At 58.8% G+C, this 20,391-nt stretch overlaps 6 protein-coding genes across 6 annotated transcripts; all 6 read left to right on the top strand.

Annotated features, from left to right (window-relative positions):
- Positions 1 to 1,639: 1,639 nt before the first annotated feature.
- On the top strand, positions 1,640 to 3,526 carry LMJF_36_3840 (putative glycyl tRNA synthetase; the record flags this gene model as incomplete). Its single annotated transcript, XM_001686915.1, has 1 exon — positions 1,640 to 3,526. The coding sequence occupies one exon, from the start codon at positions 1,640 to 1,642 to the stop codon at positions 3,524 to 3,526; it is 1,887 nt and encodes a 628-aa protein (XP_001686967.1).
- Positions 3,527 to 6,018: 2,492 nt separating this feature from the next.
- LMJF_36_3850 (conserved hypothetical protein) lies at positions 6,019 to 6,696 on the top strand (the record flags this gene model as incomplete). Its single annotated transcript, XM_001686916.1, has 1 exon — positions 6,019 to 6,696. One exon carries the CDS (start codon positions 6,019 to 6,021, stop codon positions 6,694 to 6,696), a length of 678 nt encoding a protein of 225 aa, XP_001686968.1.
- A 3,447-nt stretch (positions 6,697 to 10,143) lies between these two features.
- Positions 10,144 to 11,874, top strand: LMJF_36_3860 (similar to leishmania major. l411.4-like protein; the record flags this gene model as incomplete). The annotated part of the gene is made up of 1 exon (XM_001686917.1): positions 10,144 to 11,874. The coding sequence occupies one exon, from the start codon at positions 10,144 to 10,146 to the stop codon at positions 11,872 to 11,874; it is 1,731 nt and encodes a 576-aa protein (XP_001686969.1).
- Positions 11,875 to 13,108: 1,234 nt separating this feature from the next.
- On the top strand, positions 13,109 to 15,634 carry LMJF_36_3870 (conserved hypothetical protein; the record flags this gene model as incomplete). The annotated part of the gene is made up of 1 exon (XM_001686918.1): positions 13,109 to 15,634. One exon carries the CDS (start codon positions 13,109 to 13,111, stop codon positions 15,632 to 15,634), a length of 2,526 nt encoding a protein of 841 aa, XP_001686970.1.
- Positions 15,635 to 16,099: 465 nt separating this feature from the next.
- LMJF_36_3880 (putative eukaryotic translation initiation factor 3 subunit) lies at positions 16,100 to 17,359 on the top strand (the record flags this gene model as incomplete). Its single annotated transcript, XM_001686919.1, has 1 exon — positions 16,100 to 17,359. The coding sequence occupies one exon, from the start codon at positions 16,100 to 16,102 to the stop codon at positions 17,357 to 17,359; it is 1,260 nt and encodes a 419-aa protein (XP_001686971.1).
- A 1,459-nt stretch (positions 17,360 to 18,818) lies between these two features.
- Positions 18,819 to 20,003, top strand: LMJF_36_3890 (conserved hypothetical protein; the record flags this gene model as incomplete). The annotated part of the gene is made up of 1 exon (XM_001686920.1): positions 18,819 to 20,003. The coding sequence occupies one exon, from the start codon at positions 18,819 to 18,821 to the stop codon at positions 20,001 to 20,003; it is 1,185 nt and encodes a 394-aa protein (XP_001686972.1).
- Positions 20,004 to 20,391: the final 388 nt, after the last annotated feature.

The following is a 20,391-nucleotide window of genomic DNA, read 5'->3' on the forward strand; positions in this document are numbered from 1 at the left end:
TCTACATGCTGACGGATATGGAGTCTTTCACATGCGACTCGTGCGCTGTGCTACTCTTCACACTCCCCTGTCTTCTCCTGCGCGGCTCTTGTGCAGTATATGCCCGCGTCTCTTGAAGAGAGATCATCAGCGGAGGAAGGAGCGGGGCTATGCGCGCACTCTGCTTGCATGGGCACCCGTGAGTGTGCGCGTCCGTGTCTGTGTTTTTGTGTGTCAGCTCTAATCAGACCCCTTCACTCACCGCCTTGAGAGGAGATCACCGACTCCGTCTGCGGTGCACACAAGAAGGGGCAGGCCGGAATCACGCTGCATCAGCACACACGCACCCTCCCACCTCCCCCTAACTCAGTGAACTGCACCATGAACCGACCAAACTCAGACTTCGCAGCAGGATCACCACTGACGTCGTCTGCATTGCAGTCTTCTATCGCTCCTCCCTCTCAAGCCACACCCCACTGGCGAGGTCGGCCATGTATGAGCGTCCGTCCTACCGCCGCCTAAGCTCAGCTGATGCGGAGAACCTCGGCTTTAGTGCACCAAACTACTGCGAAGACACTGCTCACGTCGCGAGTTCCTGGGGTCGCCATCTTCTGCCGCAGAGGGAGAAGGGAGGGAGGACCCCACGATGATGGCGCCGGCTGACAGTCGCACCCCCGCCGCCGTGCGATGGGCCGTGCTGCCGCCGGTCTCATTCTGCGATGCGCCCGATGCTGTCGGCGCGCGACTCTTCTCAGCTTTGCCGCTGCTGCTTGGGCACCACGACTACTTTCCCGAGCCGAGACAAGGCACACGCGTCGGCGGTGGCGGCCGTAGTCTGTCGCGGTGACACACGCGGCAGTGGCGTATCTTGCTCGGCGCCGTTGCCATTCCGCCACCCTCGTCGCATCCCGCGCGTGACGGAGATCCCTGCAAAGAACTTGGCAGAGAAACCATGCAAGCCCCATCAAATGCCTGTGAAGCCGCACAGGTGCCGCAACATTGGACGTCAGTGGACGCGTCAGATCACCAGGCACTGCTCAGCCGCGAGCAGCGCGCTGCAGTTTGAATTGAGAGCCGAAACAACACGAGGCGGACGCTGTGCATACACCCCACCAACGCATCAAGGAGAGAGTACTCACGCCGCCTTTTTGTTGCGCCCCTCGCATTTCAAGGGCACAAAGAGCGCATTGGCACTCATCCGCATATACGTGCGTGCTTCGGGCGTGTCTGTCTGTGTGTGTGTGTGGGTGGGTGGGTGAGGAGGAAGCAGAGGGGAGGGGGAACTCTGCTTCGATCTCCTAACAGTAAGCCCTTTGCTTGGTGCGCGGTCGCGCAGGAACGCGCCACGCCGAGGCCCACTCTTTGTTCATCGTTCTCCACCTTGCTTCTTTCTTCTGCTGTTGCTTACGGCTTCGTTTGTGCCACACTCACCCACACCCACCCTCACTTGTGATCACGCGCATCGTCACAGATCCCACGCCCCCATCTTTTTTTTTCTGTTTTTCGGCCCTCTTCCCAAGGAAGGCACGCAGGCAGTGAACACTCACCCTCCAAGCACCGACACATAAGTCACGCACGCACTTGATCTCGTGATCCACAACCCTCTGTCTTTTCGCACGAACACCTGTTTGCAATCACGAAGTTCTTTCGCCAACGCATCATGCCCGCGGCGTCTTCCCTGCCGGCGAAGCTGGAAGGCTTCGTGCGCACCGAATTCGAGGACACATGCCGCCGTCGCTTCTTCTACGGCCTCGCCTTTGACCCCTATGGCGGAACAGCTGGCCTGTACGACCTCGGCCCCACCATGTGTGCCATGAAGAGCAACATGCTTCATTTCTGGCGCCAGCACTTCGTGATCGAGGAGAGCATGTGCGAGGTGGACACGACCTGCCTCACGCCGGAGGAGGTGTTCAAGGCGTCCGGCCATGTCACCCGCTTCAACGACGTCATGGTGCGCGACACCGTCACAGGTGAGTGCATCCGCGCTGACAAGTTTCTGGAGGAATGGAGCGAGGCGCAGCTCGAGAAGGACGGCATTACAGCGGAGCAGAAGGACGAGTTCTTGCACTTGCTGCACGACGCCGCCGGCATGAACCCCCCCCAGATCAAGGCGGTGCTGGAGAAGCACGCCATCAAGTCGCCCAAGGGCAACCCTTTCAGCGACCCCTTCCCCTTCAACCTCATGTTCGCCACCCACATCGGGCCGGAGGGCGACCGCCTCGGCTACATGCGCCCCGAGCTGGCTCAGGGCATCATCCTGAATTTCAAGCGCCTGATGGACTCCGGCAATGCGCAGCGCATGCCGTTTGCCGGTGCTTGCGTCGGAACCGCCTTCCGTAACGAGATTGCCCCGCGCTCCGCGCTTATTCGTGTTCGCGAGTTTACGCTGGCGGAGATCGAGCACTTTGTCAACCCGAGCAACAAGAACCACGAGAAGTTTGACCGGGTCCGCGATGTTGAGATCTGGGCGTGGCCGCGCCATTTCCAGGCGAGCAACGAGGACCCCATCCGCATGACGATCGGCGAGGCTGTTGAGGCAAAGGTGATTGACAACCAGACTCTCGGCTACTTCATGGGACGCGTTGCACTTTTCCTCACGTCCATCGGCGTCCGCTTCTACCGCTTCCGCCAGCACCAGTCGACGGAGATGGCGCACTACGCCCAGGACTGCTGGGACGCGGAGCTGCTTACCTCGTACGGCTGGATCGAGTGCGTCGGCATTGCGGACCGCTCTGCGTACGACTTGACGCAGCACAGCAACGCGTCCAAGAAGGATCTGTGCGCGCGTGAGGAGTACGACGAGCCCTGCATGGAGCGCCAGCTGCTGCGCCAGCTGACGAAGGGCCTCATCGGCAAGACGTTCGGCAAGAAGGCCGGTGAAGTTATGGCGTACCTCAACTCCGCCCCAGTGGAGGCGTGCGAGGCGATTCGCGCCGCCCACGCGGCCGGTCATCCGGCCACCGTCGCCCTTCCTTCTGGCGAGGAGGTCTCAATCACGGCGCAGATGGTGTCGTTTGAGGAGAAGGACGTAAAGGTGACGGGCTACAGCTACACCCCGAGTGTGATCGAGCCGTCCTTCGGCATCGGCCGCATCCTGTACTGCCTGCTGGAGCAGAGCTACTGGGTGCGCCGTGACGATGGCGGCAAAAATGACAAGCGCGCCGTCTTCAGCTTCAGCCCACTGCTGGCGCCGCAGAAGGTGGCCCTGCTGCCGCTGATGGTGAAACCGGAGCTGCTCGCCACCATCTCGGAGATTCGCCAGGAGCTCGTCATGCGCGGCATCTCCGTCCGCGTCGACGACAGCAGTGTCACAATCGGCAAGAAGTACGCTCGCGTGGATGAGCTTGGCATCCCGTTCGCCATCACGTGCGACTTCGAGGGAGACGGTAGCGTGACGCTGCGCGAGCGCGACACGGCCTCGCAGGTGCGGGTGCCCAAGTTGGAGGTGGCTTCGGTCGTGGTGGACCTGTGCAACCCGCTCCAGCCCCTCACATGGGATTCCGTGAAGGCCAAGTACCCCGCTCAAGCTGCCGCGGCGGAGAAGTAGGCCTGGCCTCTCTGCAAGTGAGCCGCGCTCGAGAGTGCATGTGTATGCTGTGTGCGCTGTGAGGAACACGAGTGCACCCACTCTTCCTTCGCGGGTTGGCATTCTTACACACGCAGGCGGCAGAAGAGAGGAGAGGAGAAGGGGAAGCTAGTAGCAGCACAGCGGTTAGCGTACTCGCGCGTGCGCCTCCACCATCTAGCGCCCTTCTTTGGCGTTCTCCTCCCCTACGCGTTTTTCTCACGTTTTCGGGCTGTTTTCTTCGTTTTGTTTTGTTTTTTGGATAAAAAATGAGCCGGCGTTTGTACGGGCGCCTGCGTGTGCCTGTGTCGGTCGTCGTCATTTTCTGTCAGGAACTATCACACCTCTCCCTCTCACTCATTCTCAGCTTACCCCCCTTGCATTCTTTGCCACTTGAGTTCTGGGTCCTTGCGGCTGGAAGCAGCGGCGGCGCGGACGGAGGGAGGAGTGGGTGGGGTGGGGCTGCCGGCGGCACGGCGCTTGCTTCGGCGCTTCTGCGCAGTTTCTTTCCTTTTGGCACCCCGTTTTTCTTGTCTATCGTGTATGCCCTGTGTGCGCGTGCGTGCGGTGTCTAGGTTGCTGCTTCATGTGCGTGTGTACATCTCTGCGTCTGTGTGTGCACTGGTGATGAGCGCGAAGAATGAGAGGGGGAGGTGAACGCACGCACACGCACTCACACGCACTGGCCCCCTCTGGAAGTAAGCAAGTGCCGAGGCAAACATACATACAGCTATATACCAACTGGCGCATAAAATGGAGGATAAGGGCACAGGCACGACCCCCTCTTTTTTGTTTGCAATATTCTCTTTTCATGTGGGATATGACCGGGGGTCCGGTGGGCGGTTGAAAACTCGTGCGCCATGCTTGCCTCTCAGGTGCCTCTCCTTGTTTGATGTGTCTCTGCATCTTCTCCCCCTCGGTTTCTCTATCGGTGTTGTTCCTGGGCATTCACCCCTGCCGGGTTGCTCCTCCCTTCTCACGGCTGTGTGCCTGCTGTCCACAGCTTCCTTCTTGAAGGAGTGCCACCACGCCACAACCGCCGCAGCAATAGATGTGGATGAGAAGTGACAGCGCAACTAGAACTGGCTGCCTCGCTTGGTGCTGCTGCTTCTCGGAAAGCAAAACCAGCACACGTCGGATCTGCGTGGAGAACTGTAGAAGAAAGGGTGCCAAAGAGCGTGAAAAAGACGGACGCACAGCGCACACACGGGGCGTGAAGAACTGTGCAGGTGGAGCACATCATCTTCTCGTGTTCTCTTTTTGCGTCGCGCGCGTTACCTTCGCGTCCGACCGCGCTGCTCTTTCTGCTTCATCCGCCCGCGACCTGTCTTCCCTCCCCAACCTGCGCACATCCTTGACCGTCCCTTCTTCAACGCCGGCGCCGCTCTCTCTCTCTCTCTCTGCGTCATCTCTCTGTTAATTTGGCATGTAGGCATGCATAAGCACCGCCGTCCGTCACGAAGATGATAGCGTGCGGCACCGAGAAAGCGAAGCGGAGCAACGTAATCAAAACAAAGAAAAGGAGTGCAATGCACGAAGGCTGTGTGGGTGGCGGAGTCGGATGTAGCGCCAGCGACGTCTGTTTCGCTGTCACGCGCGCGAAAGTCGTGCTGGTGGTGTTGCTGCTTCACCCCACTAGCAGAAAGCTGTCATCGCGCACGCAGCAGACACATCGGCATCATCGGTAAGAGGAGTGAAGGCGATGGAGAGGATGCTAGGAACCTTGTGAGTGTAAATGCATCAGGTCGCCTTTTTTTCTCTTGGCACCCTTCTCTTGCGTCCATGCCTTTTCCCATTCCTTCCCCCCTCCGCTATCGCTGCCACATCCACCTCATCACCCCGTCCGTCCCCTTCCTCCCTGCGTCCTTATCTCCTTCGTTCTATACTGCGTGATGTCTGTCACACATACACACACACACACACACACACACACACACACTGCTACCCTGTTGCTGTATTACTGACATGCGCATTCAAAAGCAGTCGTGCTTCGCGCTTGCGGTACACGCGCCTTTATCGCTTATGCAAACAGCCACCACCCCCTTTTTTGTCGATCTTATCTCTATTATTTTTTTTTTTTGGCTCTACTGCACATCGTGTGCGTCTTGTGTGTCTTTGCCTCTTGCTGTACGCCGCTCTTTCCGTTGCTGTCCTTGTTGCATTCACCTGTGCTTCTCCATCTTGTATGGCTTCGCGGGCGCGTGCGCAGTTGCGTTGAAAGCACATCTCCTTCCAGTCTGCTCTGTTGCTGCGTCTGTGAAGCAGCCTCGCGTTTGGGTTCTTACATTTTCCGCTTCTTGCGTGCCTCTTCTCACCACCACGCACTGACAGGGTGAGTGCTGGGAGTTGGGTATTGCACTTGTGCATACACAGGCACATCCATGCAAATATACACACAGCCGCATCGACTGAATCCCTCCTCCCCCACAAGCACACAAGCGCCCCCAGCAAACAGCTAAAAGCGGACTGCAATCATGTTCAATCGTCTCTTTGGCAGAGAGAAGCAGGTGCAGCCGAGCCGCAGCAGTGGCGGCGGCAGCACGACCACCGCGAAGACGATGGAAGACATGGACGCCGCCATTGAGCTGCTGGAGAAGCGCGAGGCGGCGCTGGAAAAGCGCATGGAAGGCGAGCTGGCCAAGGCGAGGCAGCTGTACGCGAAGAAGAACACGCAGGGCGCCCTTCAGTGCATGAAGCGGAAGAAGATGTACGAAGAGCAGCTCGTGAACATCGGCGCGCAAAAGCAGAACCTAGAGACGCTCAAGTTCACTGTACAGAACCAAAGTATGAACCACGAGGTGCTGCGAGCGCAGATTCGCGCCAAGGATGAGCTGAAGCGTTCTAACAAGCAGATGAAAGCGGAAAAGATCGAGGACAATATGGATGACTTGATGGAGGAGATGGACAAGGCGAACCAGGTGAGCGATGCGCTCCGCCAGCCGTTAGACAATAACTTTGTCGATGAGGAGGAGCTAATGAACGAGCTGGAGATGGAGCTCGACGGCATGAACCTCGAGGAGACCCAAGTGGCCGACGCGAAGCTGCCTGAGATGCCCGCCGTGCCTAGCCAGAAGCTCCCGGCGCAGCCTGTCAAAACCACGACGCAGGAAGACGAGGACGCCCTTGCGGCTCTCGAGGCGGAGCTTGCGTAAAAAGGCTCGCCAGGAAGGGGATAGATCGAGGGAGAGGGAAGAATGCGCGAAGCGGCCACACAGGGGTGGCGTTTGATAGTGGTGCGCTGGAGACGCAGCGGTGTGGGCACGCAGCGCTGCTTATACGGGCACCGTAAGCACAGTAGCGTGAGGTGCTGTGTAGTTTTGCCGTGATGCGCGCCATTTCCTGTCGCTTTCCGCGAACGGCACCAGATTTACACACGCTTTCGCCGCATCTGGACGGAGCTGGAGGAGGGTGCAAGGGGGTCTTGGTTGCAGCAGCTCCTCCCTTTCTGTGTGACACGGCGTCTGCCGGCGCGTGCGCTGTTTTTTTCTCCTCGGTGTCTCACGCGGTCACTAGCGCAGAGGCCCCCTTCTGCTTCTCTCCTGTCGACTACTCCCCACTGCACCTCAGCGGTGCCGTTGCCCCCTATCTCGGTCACCTTCACTGCGCCGACACACTCCTGGTTCCTCTGTCGCTAAGAAGATCCCTGGGTGGTGCCTGTGTTGTTTTGTCCTTCTTTAGCGCTCGATTTATCCACCTCCTCTTCTTCCTTCCGCTGAGCTTGGTGTGGTGCATCGGCTTCGCGCGCGTTCAGCGCAGAACATATATATGTGCGTGTGTGCGTTCGTATGTCGGTTTTGCCACTTTTGCTCAACTTTTGCTGTCATCGCCGGTATTGATTTGTTTCTTTTTTTCTCATCCTGGTGCCCTGCCGGTCTGTCTCTGTCTCTCCGTCTCTGCCGCTGCCTCCCTTTCCTTTCTTCGTGGCTCTTCGTTGTGTATGTAGGTGCGCGCGTGCGCCGTTCGCGTTCTTTTCTGTTGAGTCGCACCCGTTCTGGCTGCGCTTATGTCATCATGTGCTCTGTTGCGTCTTTTTTTTGTTCTTGCGCGCCCTTTGTCTGTCTTCTCCCCGCCTTTTCTGTGCGCTGCCTTCCCCGTTTGCCGTCTCTTGTGCGCCTTGGCATCATGTCGGTTGTCTCGCGTTGTGTCTGTGCTTGCTGTGGGTGAAAGGAAAGCCCCCTGCTCGCTTCTGTTCTTCATGCCTCATCGGTTATCTTTTTCGAACCGTGTGCTCGTCGTGTCTCTCTCTCTCTCTGCGATTTTTTCTTCACTGCCCTTACTCTTCCTCCTGCTCCCTCGCGATCTCTCCTCCCCTCCCCCACACGCACACATTCACGGCTACTAACAGACCGCTGGTGGACTGCTGCTTGATCTTTTGCTTGCATCTTACGAAGCAGATGATGTTTGGAGTATGGGCACAGATGGCTTACAGGAAAAAAGAAGAGAGGACTGAAGAAGCGCAAAGGTAGCATCTTCTGCCTGTGCCCAGTCCCCCCTCCACCTCTCCTTCCTTCCCGAACACTCATCCGGGCGCAGCGTTTCATTGATGTGCACGTGTGTGCGTGTGTTTCTGTTGTATCTGAAAGTATGCGCTGGCTTGACCAGGGGCGAGACGGCCTCTTGTCTTTTTCGCTCGCTTTCTTTTGCTGGAGAGTGCACGCAGCGAAAACAGGGAGTGGGAGAGCACAGGATCGTGTGGCTGACGGGGTGCGGCGAAGCGGCATCGAAATGAAAGAAATAACAAAGAAAACAAGTGACACGAGAAAAGCTGGGGGAATGCGTTCGTTCGACTTGTCGAAATCGACGCACACCATTCGTGACGTCTTCATGTACTCGTGACCTGGTGACGCACCTTCCTCAAGGTGCTTTTCATCGTTTTTTTTTGTCTGTGCGTGATGGTGACTGATGATGGTGAACGTGAGGGGCGGGGGGGGCAGTGAGGCGCAAGAGACGGACAAGAGAAAAGGGCAATGCGCGCAGACGCACAAGTAATGTGTATAGGGGGACCATTGTGCACATATTTGGCTGTTTGTTCGCTTCTGCACCTGCGCGCGCCTGAGTGAGTATGGGTAAGGCATCATTCAAGCTGAGGCAAGAACAAGAAGGGAGCTTACAGGTGGAGGGGAGAGCGGCATTGGCGCAGTGGATGAGCGAAGGTTTAAGAGAGACAGAGAGAGATGTAGTGCGGGTGTGCGTGCAGGTGAGCGAAAGTTGACGGTACACTACTCTGCTTCTCTTATCCTCTCTTCTTCTCACCGCTCTTCCTGCGCCTTCCTCCTCCTGTCCCCCATTATCCTCGCCGCTGATAGCGTGCGGGATCGTTTGGCTGCAGGCCGGATGCGTCTCTTCATCCACGATGCTCAGCAACGGCGCGAGTACGAGGCGTGGTAGCCCATTTAATCCTTTATTAGGCAGAAGCACCATGCAGCCACTGGCGCAGTGTGTGTGTGTGTATGCTAAGTCGCGGGCGATGCTGTTTCGGTATTCGTGTCGATGTCTGCGCCCCGTGCATCATTCTCCATTCTCCCCTCTTCTCACCCGCTTTTTCTCTCCCGCCAACATTCCTGCGTTCTCCTCCTTCTCTGATGCACGCCCTTTCATCATCGCCGTCGCCTCGATCCCCTCGCCATGCGCCGGCACACCATACACAACCACGTGAGTGTGTGCGCTTCACCACTTCACCCTCGCTTACACACAAAACGGGAACAATCTCCCCCCCCATTTTATATCGCGGTTTTTGTTTCTTCTCTCCTCTCTGGTGGAACACGCGTCATTCTTTACACCCCCTCTTTCTCTCTCGTAGACGTTCTTCTGCTTGGCTTTCTGCTTCCTTCCTTCTCGCACGGAACCTAACCATACACCCTTCCCCTCTCTGCACCCCACCGCTGCTGCTGCTGGTGCTCGCTACGTCGCAAACACGCCAAGGCACGCAGGCAGACATTTTTCTTTAGCTCTCGTTTTCTTTCGTGTTTCGCCAAGGCTGCCCAGCGTATTCCTTCCTCGCTCTCTTCCTCTCCCTCCTTTTCTCGTTCTTCTTCTGCTCTCGCTGCAACTGCTTCGCGTTATTATTTTTTAGCTAAGAACATAATCGTTTTTGCTTCGGTCCCTTGTTCCGCTTCACTTCTTACCTTTTTATCCCCATCCATTTTTGTACCTCCGTTGTCGACTGCTTTCACGCCTTGTACCTCGCTCCCTCAGATATACGTATATATATATACATCTATATACACACACACATATATATATATATAACAAGCAACTAAAGACCGGCACACCACCACCGCTCTACCACCCTCCGCATACTCAAAAGACAGAACAAACAGATGAATCCCGCTATGTCGCGTGCGTCGGGTGATAATTCCACCGCTACTGCGCCGTCGCCGAACCGTGGTCTCGACACGGCTGTACCAGCAGTGCCAGCGCTGCAAAGCGCCTCTCGTCGTTCGTCGCTGACTCATCACCGACCACGCCGCAGGTACCGCACTTGCTTTGTGGCAATGCCACCACCCACTCGCGTGGCCTTCATTGCACTTCTTTTGGCACTGGTATACGCCAGTCAGGGGCTCTGTGCAGGACCTACCGTTGGTGGCCTGGCTGATGGAATGGGGGGCACCGCCACGGCAACGGCCTACGTGCGGTCCTGCGACGGAGCCTCGCCACCCACGCCGCCTGGGTGCGGGCTCAAGCTGGTGGTGGACCTCACCCTCGACGACAGCATTCTCACCGGCTCCGTCTTGGAGACAGAGGTGATGGTGACGCACGCGTTGCATGAGTCACTCTTTCCCCGTGACGCGGCGTCCGATGCCGCTGGCACAGCTGCCACCTCTCTGCAGGTGTCTCTGCCTCCCATCACGGTGGCAATGCGGCGTGGCGCTGTGCAGATGCGCTACGGGCTCACCTACCTACGCACGTTCCCGGCGGCATTGCGAGACTCTGTGCGGGTACTGAAGACGGCCATGTCGTGCGACGACGGCGTCACGCGCTGTCCTTCCTACATGAGCATGACAGGGACGCTTGTGTCGGCGCCGCTCGGATTGTGCTGCCTCTGCACCAGCGTGGAGTGCGCCCTCACAAGCGACCTGTGCAACGCTTCGATGCGCGCGCACTTTTGCTTCCGCACCGGTGCAGCCGGAATCACGTGCGTACAGAGCGAGGGCATCACCTACCACGGATGGGCCGTGGGATCGTCGTCGCCCTACTACATGATGCACCTATCCGCGAGCGGGCGAGGGATCGCACCGACGACACTGCAGCTCACGACGGACGCCCCTGAGGTGCAGAAGGGTGCGTCTGCTCTGCAGATTCTTCGGGCCTCTGGTGTTTTGCCCGGAGAGTCAAACCCCACGGTTGATATTTCCGGGCGCGTTCTCTTTGTCCCCTCTGCAGAACACAGCAGTGCCAGCCGCAGCATCAGCACCGGGCCTGTGCGCGACGACGACCCGGCAGAGTGGCTGTTGCTCCCGGCGCCGCTTGTCAGCGTCTCCGGCAATGATTGCGACAAGGTCGGCATCTCACCAGACTATTTCTACTCGCTCTCCAGCACTAAGCAGTGCAACGCGCAGAAGGGGACGTGCGTGCGACACCAGCTAGCAGACTACCGTGCGGCGGACCTGGAACAGATCGCCCAGGGCGTCGGCGGACGCTATATCGCCGCCTCTCTGGGCACCTTCACGCGGCAGGCGATGAGGGAACAGGAGTTCCTGCTCGATGCGGTGGAGCGCACGGGTGGGGCGATGCTGCGGTGGACGGTGAATGCGGACGGCCTCGTGTTCCAGCCGCTTCCGGTACACGGTGTACTGGATGCTATCAAGTTTGACAGCAGCACAGGCATCCTCTACGTCACGGTTCGCAACAACAACACATATGGTGGCCTCTACTACGTTGCCGTTGGTCAGTGTCGGGGAGCACGCGCATCGAACTGCGATAGCGACGGCGTGACACACGAGTGTGGTCGCACGGCTTTGGTGGCCGGGGCTAACACCTCCTCGCTGTTGCAGTTCAGCATGGTGAGCGACCTGCCCGAGGAGGTGGGGAGCACCGCCTCATGCACCGTCGTCTTTCGCGACGCGGCCGCAGCGCTGCTGGCCTCTGCAAACATTTCCTGGACGGTCGAGCACACGACCACTACGCCGGCGCCGAATGCCCCCAAAGCGGAGCAGTGCAGACGCTGCGCCTTTCGCGACCTGCGGTGTCTTTTCAGCACCGTCTGCGAGTGGCAGATGCTCCTGTGGACAGCGGTGGCGGTGGCGGTGACGTGGACGCCGTATGCCATCTTGGCCTACTGGCGTATGGCGTGGCACGTTGGCGCCAAGCTCTTGGCGTGTCTGAACTGACTTCCCGATACGTCGCTTTCTCTCTACCCTCTCTCCCCCACTTTCACAACTCAGAAACAAGCGCAGCGAAGGCCGCACTCGCACACGCACGTCCCTTCTCCCCCCGCATACGGCGAGCCGCAAAGGGTCGCTGCCGCAGCGCCTTTAACTTTTTAATGCGTTTCTCCTTTCCTCTTCTGTTTCGTCTATTCACTCGTTCCTGCAATAACGCGTTTCTCTTTTCTGAAACGTTGTAGGTTTCACGTTTCTCGTTTTCTTTTTCCTTGTGCACGTTTGCGTTTTGGCAGTGGGAAGAGGGGCGATGGTGAGGGTGAGGTATACGCAGACGCACACGCACGCATGCATGTATATTTATGTATACGTGTGGCTACATATGTGTATGTATGTATGTATGTGTGTACATGTGGGGTGGCGAAAAGAAGAATAAAAAAGAGCTAAAAGAGATCTCGGTCGTTTTCTTCTTCCCCGCACAGATCCTCTCTCTGTCCTTCCCTTCCTCTTCTTTCCGCACACGCGGCAGCGATGTCATATGGCAAACCTCCACGTATTCTTACCGACCTAAGCATGCGTAGAATAGCGAGGCTCACGTTCGACGTGTGCGGATGCTGTAAAGGGTCACTGGTGTAGCCTTCACGAGGGCTCTTGTGGTCCCACTCTCATTTTCTCTTGCGAAGATGCTGAAGTGAAGGTCCGACAGTTGTTGCGGTACGACCGGTGCCGTGTAGCCCTTCCCTGTGGGCATCATTAGCTGATGGCTTGATTCTCATCATCTCCCTGTACCTACTCTTTCTCTCTAACTGTTGCCGTGCATGTATACAGGCACGTGTGTGTGTGTGTGTGTGTGTTCACGCCACATGCCACTCCCCCTCTCATTCTTGGCCATCACGCTTTTTGAAAACGTGCAGCCGCACAAGCCGCAGCAGAACTCCCGGATCCACCCCTCTTTCTCCGAGCCCGCTGCTGATCATAGACTAATCATTCGTGCACTCGCGACTGCACGTCGTTATCCTTTCTTTTCTGCGAGTGTAGATACACGTGCAGTGATCGACCCTACACGGACAGCTTACATACACTGCTCGCCCCCCGAAGACGCCTTCAGAAACGATAGATCGATAGCTGGCACGTGTGCCCCCTACTCATTCCTCACCTTTTCACGCTCTCCCCGGCCTCCTGTGCTGAGGTGCAGCACTCGTCAATTGTGCGTCACCCCCGCCTGCGACGGCCGGCGGCGTCAATGGAGCGCCCCTCCCTCATGGAGCGGTACTTCGCTCAGTGCCAGGCGCACCGCACTTCACCGCACCCGGCGTTTGTTGCCGGTCTCCGCGAGGGCGTGATGGACATAAACTTCGCGGAGATTCCGCTCGCCGACATCCGCCTCTTTGCGTGCGCACTTCTGGACGTATCCCCAGCAGCTCGTGCCGCGCGTTCGCCAGCAGCGCCGTCGCGAAATTCATCAGGACAGCTGAGTCGACGAGGCGCTGCCTCAGACACTAGCCCGTCCTCTCGACCGAGAACAATAGGCGCCTTCTCACGGACGCAGTTCGCCAAGCTTCACTTTGCTTACAAGGATACCGTGCCAGCGGCGCAGCTCCCGCGCGGTGCGGCCTCGCCGCCTGCGTCAAGGACTTGGTTCACGCAGAATGAGCCGATGCTGCGGCGTCTGGCGCAGGCAGTGGCGCAGGCAGTGAAGGAAAGCGCCACCACGCTGAGCTCCTTCTCCTGGTGCGGCATGCCGCTCACTAGCATGGCGGTGCAGGGTCGTGCACCGCTGCAGCAGCAGCGAGGCATTGGACAAGTGCCGCCGTCGCTGACACGCGTTCTCCCACTGTGCCATCGTCTCACCTCCCTGCGCCTGGACGGCGTCCCACTCACGCATGCGCAGTTCATGCAGCTGACAACGCCCTCCCCCAAGTCATCTGAAGCATCGGCGGATGGCGGCGTGACGTGGCCGGCGCTGGAGGAGGCGAGCTTTGTGGGGTGCGGATTGACTGATGCGTGCAAAACCGGCCTCGTGCACCTCATACGTGCCGCCGTGCCGACTGCCTCGGCCTCCACGTGGCAGCGCTCGCTGCGGGGCGGCTACGCGAGTCTGGACGATCGACCCTTGCCACGGCCAGCCGGCGGCACCATGTCTCTTGGTCACTCGGCGACGCGGGGTCTGAAGGGGCTAGATGCGAGTCAAAACCCGCTGGGCGACGAGACAGCGCGTGCGGTCGCGAACGCTGTTCCCGGCTCCGCCCTACGCTATCTGAACGTGTCCAGCACCTCCATCACCTGGATGGGCGGCTCCTTGCTGGCTTCGCGTCCGGTGCTGGAGGGCACTGCAATGGAGCTGCTGGACATGAGCAACACGGGCGTCAGCGAGGTGTTCGCCCACGCTGGGAGTGCTGCGGAGGCGAAGATGCTGGCCGAGTCTAGCGCTGTCGCCGGCTTCCGGGTGCTGGCGCGTGGCATGGGGCAGCTGCTGATCCTGAGAGAGTCGGATCGCTCGCCGCAGCACTCGTGGCTCATTCAAACGACTACTGCTATCGCGCCACAGCCGTCGCCAGCGCCGGCGTCTGCGCCGGAGCCGCCACACGTGGAGTCCCCCACGAACCCCACGAACCCTCCGGCCTCCGTGATGGAGATGGAGAGGGTGGCGCCGCCAGCACCACCGGCCACACCACTGCCATCCTCCGAGAGTGGCGATCAACACAGCGCTCCACAATCTGTGCATAACTCAGCTGCTGCACCAGGGCCTGCCGTTAGCCCCTACGGACCCTGGTGGCCCATGTTCGCAAGTTGGTACGCTGCACGAGACATCACCATCCCTACAAGCTCAGCCGATGCTGCGGCGGCAGGTAGCTCTGCTGCTGGTCTGGTTAAAGGGTATGTACCGGTGCCGGTTCCGTTTCCAATGTTGGCGCCCATGCCGATTCCCTATACCGCTCCTCATGGAGCGGATCTCCCCTTCGCCGGTGCGGCCACCGCGGCTACCGCCGCCGCCACTTCTCCCCACACGGCGGGTGCTGTGGCTGAGGACAGCACGCCTTCTCCAGAGCGCAGAGTGTCCACCCCTCCCGCCGACGACCCCATCGACGCGGCTGCGGAGACATCGGAGCCGTTGCCTTCCCCTACCTCTTCAGGCGAGAGGCACGACGAGGAGGGTGTCGGGAGTCTCACGGGTGGTGTTGCGAACCCCCCTGACGCGGCATCCACAGCGTCCCAAGCTGCGGCCGTCACCGCGAGCGCGTCTGAAGACCTTGTGCACCGGGTGAGCGAAGCCGCCGGGGACCGCAAGTTTCTCCTTGCACTCATCAGCCGCCTCGAGGCACACGAGAGCGACGTCACCGAGCGCCTTGAGGCACAGTACCAGCGAACGACAGCGCAGCTGACGTCGTTGGAGAAGGACATGCGCTTTCGCCTTCAGCAACTAGCCGACGCGGATCGCAAGGAGCGGGCGGCAGCGGCGGACCGGCAAACGGCCTTGCTCGAGTCCCTGGCCGCCCTCCGCGGCGAGCCGGCTGCCGTGTCTGCGGAGGGCATGACGGAGACGATGCTGCGACAGCTCATACATCTCATAGAGGCGGGGATGGGGAAGGTACAGGCGGCGTTGGGCGCAGAAGGCGCTGTAGGTACGAAGAGCACGAGGGCTGGAGAGGGCAGGGTATCACCGCAGTTGCGCTCCAGCGAGGCCGCCACCCATGTGGGTGAGGCGACAATCACGGACCGTGATCTGGTGAAGACGGCGAGCCAACGTCTTAAAGAGCTTGGCTGGTGAACACTCCGCACGACGCTTTCGTTTGTGTGTGACTTTTCTTTGTGTGCAATCGCACTGTGATGGGCCGTCGCATCGTCGATCAGCGCCGTCGTCAGGCTGCTGTTCCTCTCTCGACTCCAGCGGCGTGTGCACCTGCGTGCCAGACCATGCCAATGCACTGACGCACATGCGACACGCACACACGGGCGCATACATGCACGAACACAAACGCATCAGTGGCACTTGTACATGCGGGCGCATCCACCATCTCGTGGCAGCAGACGAAATGCCACACTTGCGGTGTTTGCGGGCGGCCTCTCCCGGCTCTTTCATTCGTGTTTGTTTGCCGTGCTGTGTGAATGTGGGCACACACACCGTCTCTGGCCTCTGTTTCTCTCACCCTGTGCATTGATCCTGCCCCTCCCTTTTTCTCCGTCGCTCCTTCCCCTCTCTCTCTCACACACACACACACACACACACACGGACATGATGGGGCCACGCTCACGACTTCAGCCCGGCCCATCCGCAGCAGTGTCACCTCTACTCAACACACCTTCTCCGTTTTTTTTTTGGTGTCTACTTCTCTCGCACCTCGCCTCTTTGCTTGCAGCCTTCCTTACAGAAACCAAGAAATCGAAAACACAGCTCATCTTCGTCTCTCGTACCTCAGCAACAATGACGGCCGCCGTGGATCTCGAAGGCGTGGCGCTTCATGGCCATATGAAGGGTGTGACGATGCTCAAGTTCAACCGCGATGGCGACCTTCTCTTTTCATCTGCCAAGGACACGAACTGCAGCGCATGCTGCTGGCAGGTAAAGACGGGCAAGCTGTTTGGTTCCTACACAACGGTGGGCCAGGTGGAAGGTCGAACGTACGACGCGGCCATGGTGGCACTAGATGTGAACCGTGAGTCCACACTCTTGGCCACCGCCAGCGCCGGCGAGGAGGTGCTTCTGTGGAGCGTAGAGTCTGGTGCCCTGCTTGGCTCCGTGAGCCGCAGCCTATCGTCCGGCGCCAGTGTCGGCTTCTCGCACGATGACACGCTGATGATGGTGGCCACAAAGGGCCGCTCCAGCACAAACTCGGCGATTCAGGTCTACAACGTACCCTTCACGGTGCCCAAGGCCGGTGAGGACATCGCCCCTGTCAAGACGCCCTTCACCACTTTTTCCACCTTCGAGACCCCGGACACCATCACGTGGGCCGCCTGGGGGCCGACGAACGAGACGATCTACTACTCCGAGGGTGGCTACATGAATATCCTCGACGTGGAAGCGAACAAGGTGATTCGCAGTCGCCAGATTCACGAGGACGAGAACGAGGTGATCAACCGCTTCAGCTGGGACCCCAACTACCTCGCCTTAGCCACCGCCTCGACCGACAAGACGTCGCACCTCATAGACTTTCGCGACCTGGCCACCATTCAGGTGTACCGGAGCGACGTCCCGGTGAACGACGTGTCGATCAGCCCCAACGCTGACCACGTGATCCTCGGCGGTGGCATGGATGCCGCTTCTGTGACGACGCAAGGCGGGCAGTCCATCTTCGAGGTTAAGTTTTTTCACAAGGTTCACGGCCACCAGCTCGGCCAGCTGCGCTGCCACTTTGGTACGATCAATGCCATGTCCTTCCACCCCGACGGTCGCGGCTTCGCCAGCGCCAGCTACGACGGTCTCATCAAAATGTACCGTTTCGGCGACTCGTACGATTCCACGCCTGGTGCGCAGCCTCTGTGGACGTTGTAGAGAGGCGAATACGGCGAAGAGAAGGTTCTCTCTCTCTATCTGTGTATGCTTGTATGCATGTGCTTGTTTGGGAACGTGTGCACACATCACATCTGTTTTTGTGCTGCTCGTCCTTCGATTGGTGCACGGGCGTCTGCCTGTCTGTCTGTATGTGGGTGTGTCGGTGCGTCTGCGTGCGTCTTCTTGTTCTATCTGGTAGGGCGCTTTACCTTTCTTGGTGTGTGTGTGGAGGTATCTCCTGCGCTGGTGGTTGTCGTGTTCGCAATTTAAAAGAGGTAAACACCCGCCGTTGTGCGGCCGGGTGTGTATGAGTAAACATAACTGCCTCTCCCTCTCTCCTAGTGGAAAGATCGGCTAGGGGTCACCTACTAAAGGAATGCAAGTTGACTAATAATCAGGGGAGCTTTCAGGCGCAGAGACTTTGGCATACGGAGAGGAGAAGAGGAGAGGTCCTCGGTGAGAAGAATGGTGGCTGTACAAGCGGGGCTGTGCTTTCCCCAACTTCTCGCTCCAGGTGCTTAGCGATAACTGTCTTTGTCCACGGATGCACGGCTGCGTTCGCGAGCGGTTGGGCAGCGCGGAAAAGGGCCGGCGAGCGTTTGTGTAGGGGAGAGGGGGTGGGGAGAAGCCCTGATCCTGCTGCGGCTCGTGCATCAGTGAGCATCACTCTTTGTTTCGCTGATTTCCGTTCCCTCTCCTGTTCTCAGCGCCCTGTTTGTTGTCATGGCCACTGCAGCAAGTGTATGCACCGGCCTTGTCGACCTCGCATGCTTTGAATCTTCGTACGCTGCTTACCAATGCGTCTTTACCTACGCTCTCTCTCTCTCTCTCTCCATTTTTTGCCTACTTTATGACCAACCCTACGCATTTTCAAGTCGCCTGTCGGCCTTTATGAGTGTGTGTGTGTGTGTGTATGGCTTGCGTAGTGGCTACCAAACGTTATCTGCCACCCAGTGCGTGAGGCCCCCGCCGCTTTCGCGCTCACACCCGCAACCAAAGGAGTCGCAGAAAAAAAAACATCACAGTGTCGTTTTTTTTTTTCTCGCACGCCTTATATTTTCGATTTCGCACAGCGTGGCTCGAAGACGGTTTCGTTGCCGCAACGAAGTGCTGCTCATATCGACGACTCCTGTGTTTTTCGGCAGGAGGGGTGAGGAAGGGTGAGGGCCTTGCTCGAGCTGGTTCGTTTTGCCCTCATATTAGCGTTTATCGAAAACAGGTGAACGGAATTGGTCACTGCACGCACTGTGGCCGTATGCGGAGCGCCCTTGAAGCTCCTTGTGCTTCATCACCTCCCTCCATCATCTTTTTCTTCTTCTCACAGATCTATCCAACACCTCGCCAACGCGACGTGGCGCGTATACCTCGACTTCCTCGACGTGCTCCTTCGCGGTTTGCGCCAAGGCTTTTTTTTTTGCGTTTCGCCCGCACCGCCTCTCTGCTTTGGTAGTTGGAGGGGATGTGGTGCCTCAAGAGGGTGCCACGCGGCCCCTCTCTCGCGCGGGGCTCGGCCGCAATGGTCGGGATGCTTCGTCGCTTTGGAGCAGTGCAGGAAGCATCTGCACTGTGCTCGGTGGCTGTCGTCGCGTATGGCCGTCGCTCCCTCTCCACCGAGGAGCTGGTAGATGAGGAAACACAATGGACGCGTGCGATGGGCAGCAAGTACGGCTCTGGCAACTACCAGCTCTTCCGGGCGCTCTACAAGGACTTGTGTGACGAGATCCGGCGCGAGTACTACACAAAGCCCCCGCCCCCACCACCCGCGACAAGGACCACAGGTGCCTCGCCTTCGCTAGTTGCGGCAGAAGCGGCACTCGAGGTGCACGGAAGCGCAGGTTCAGGTGCCAATGACACTTCCTCCGGTGCCGCAAAGCAGAGGAGTATGGCAGGTGGCGCTGGTGCAACATCGTCGTCAACGCAAGGAGGGGGGATGACAGCAGGGTCTGAGCGTGAGGGCAGCACTGTCGAAGCCGCGCACGCAGCCCGGGAAACTGCGGCAACTCCTCCCTCGCAGCCGGAAGAGACATACGGGGACGGCTCCTGGTCTGTGCAGCACCGCCCTGAAGATAACGTCGCTGTGTTTCATCGGGGTGCCGTGAAGAGGGGCCGTCTTGCCGCCGTGCATGCGTGGGCGCGCATCGAGCTGAAGGACCCGCCGCGGCTGAACGCCGTGCTCACCTTTGCCGACTGGATTCCGATCGAGGTGTGCGTGGAGCGAAACGGTATCGTCATCCACTTCTCCATGGCTGCGAACGAGGGCGGCATGCACATGCGCAACGTTCGGGTGTACGAACCAAAGTCGGCGGAGGAGCGCGCGGCGCTCCTGGACCCGTCTGACGACGGCGAGTACGCGCGGAAAAACTTCTACTATGACGGGCCGTGCCTGTGGCACCTGGAGCTGGATATGCTGAACGAGCTCTACGATGTCATGCAAGACCATGGCGTCACCCTTGATTGGATTAGATGGGCGGCTTCGTGGGTTTTCTACCTGGAGCACGTCAACTACGTGCGGTGGAACTTGGGAATGCTAGAGGAGCTCATCCCCTCTTCCCTGCGCGGCCCTGAAGAGGACTTCTTGTTGCCCGTGGAAAAGGCCCTGCTGGCAGAGCCTGTCGAAGACTGGCTCAGAGCCCACAGCATCTAGCGGTGAAAAGACGACGACAAAACCCACGTGCAAGCATGTGTGCACGCGCGGATGGGTGAGGCAGCGGCGATGCGGAGGACAAAGAGTCAGCCTACTGAGTGTTAGGTGGGTGGGTGGGCCGTAGGACACAACAACAGCATCGAGGAGGTAGAAAGGGGGGGGGGGCGGGGCAAGGCTGCCGGTCCTGTAGGTGGCTGCAGCGGCCACACAAAGGCGTCTCTCCACGCGAAAGAAATAGGAAACCCACAAAAAGGAGCGAGCTACAAGCGTGCCCAGCGGAAGGCGGCGAGAGGCTGAGGCATAGAAGAGAGAAGAAAGAGAGATACGGATGAGAGAGAAGACTCTTTTTTTTTTTCGTGTGGGGCGGAGCGAGCACACGGGTGCAGAG

This window comes from Leishmania major, chromosome 36 (assembly GCF_000002725.2).
Source record: "Leishmania major strain Friedlin complete genome, chromosome 36".
In the NCBI taxonomy this organism is placed as follows: domain Eukaryota; phylum Euglenozoa; class Kinetoplastea; order Trypanosomatida; family Trypanosomatidae; genus Leishmania; species Leishmania major.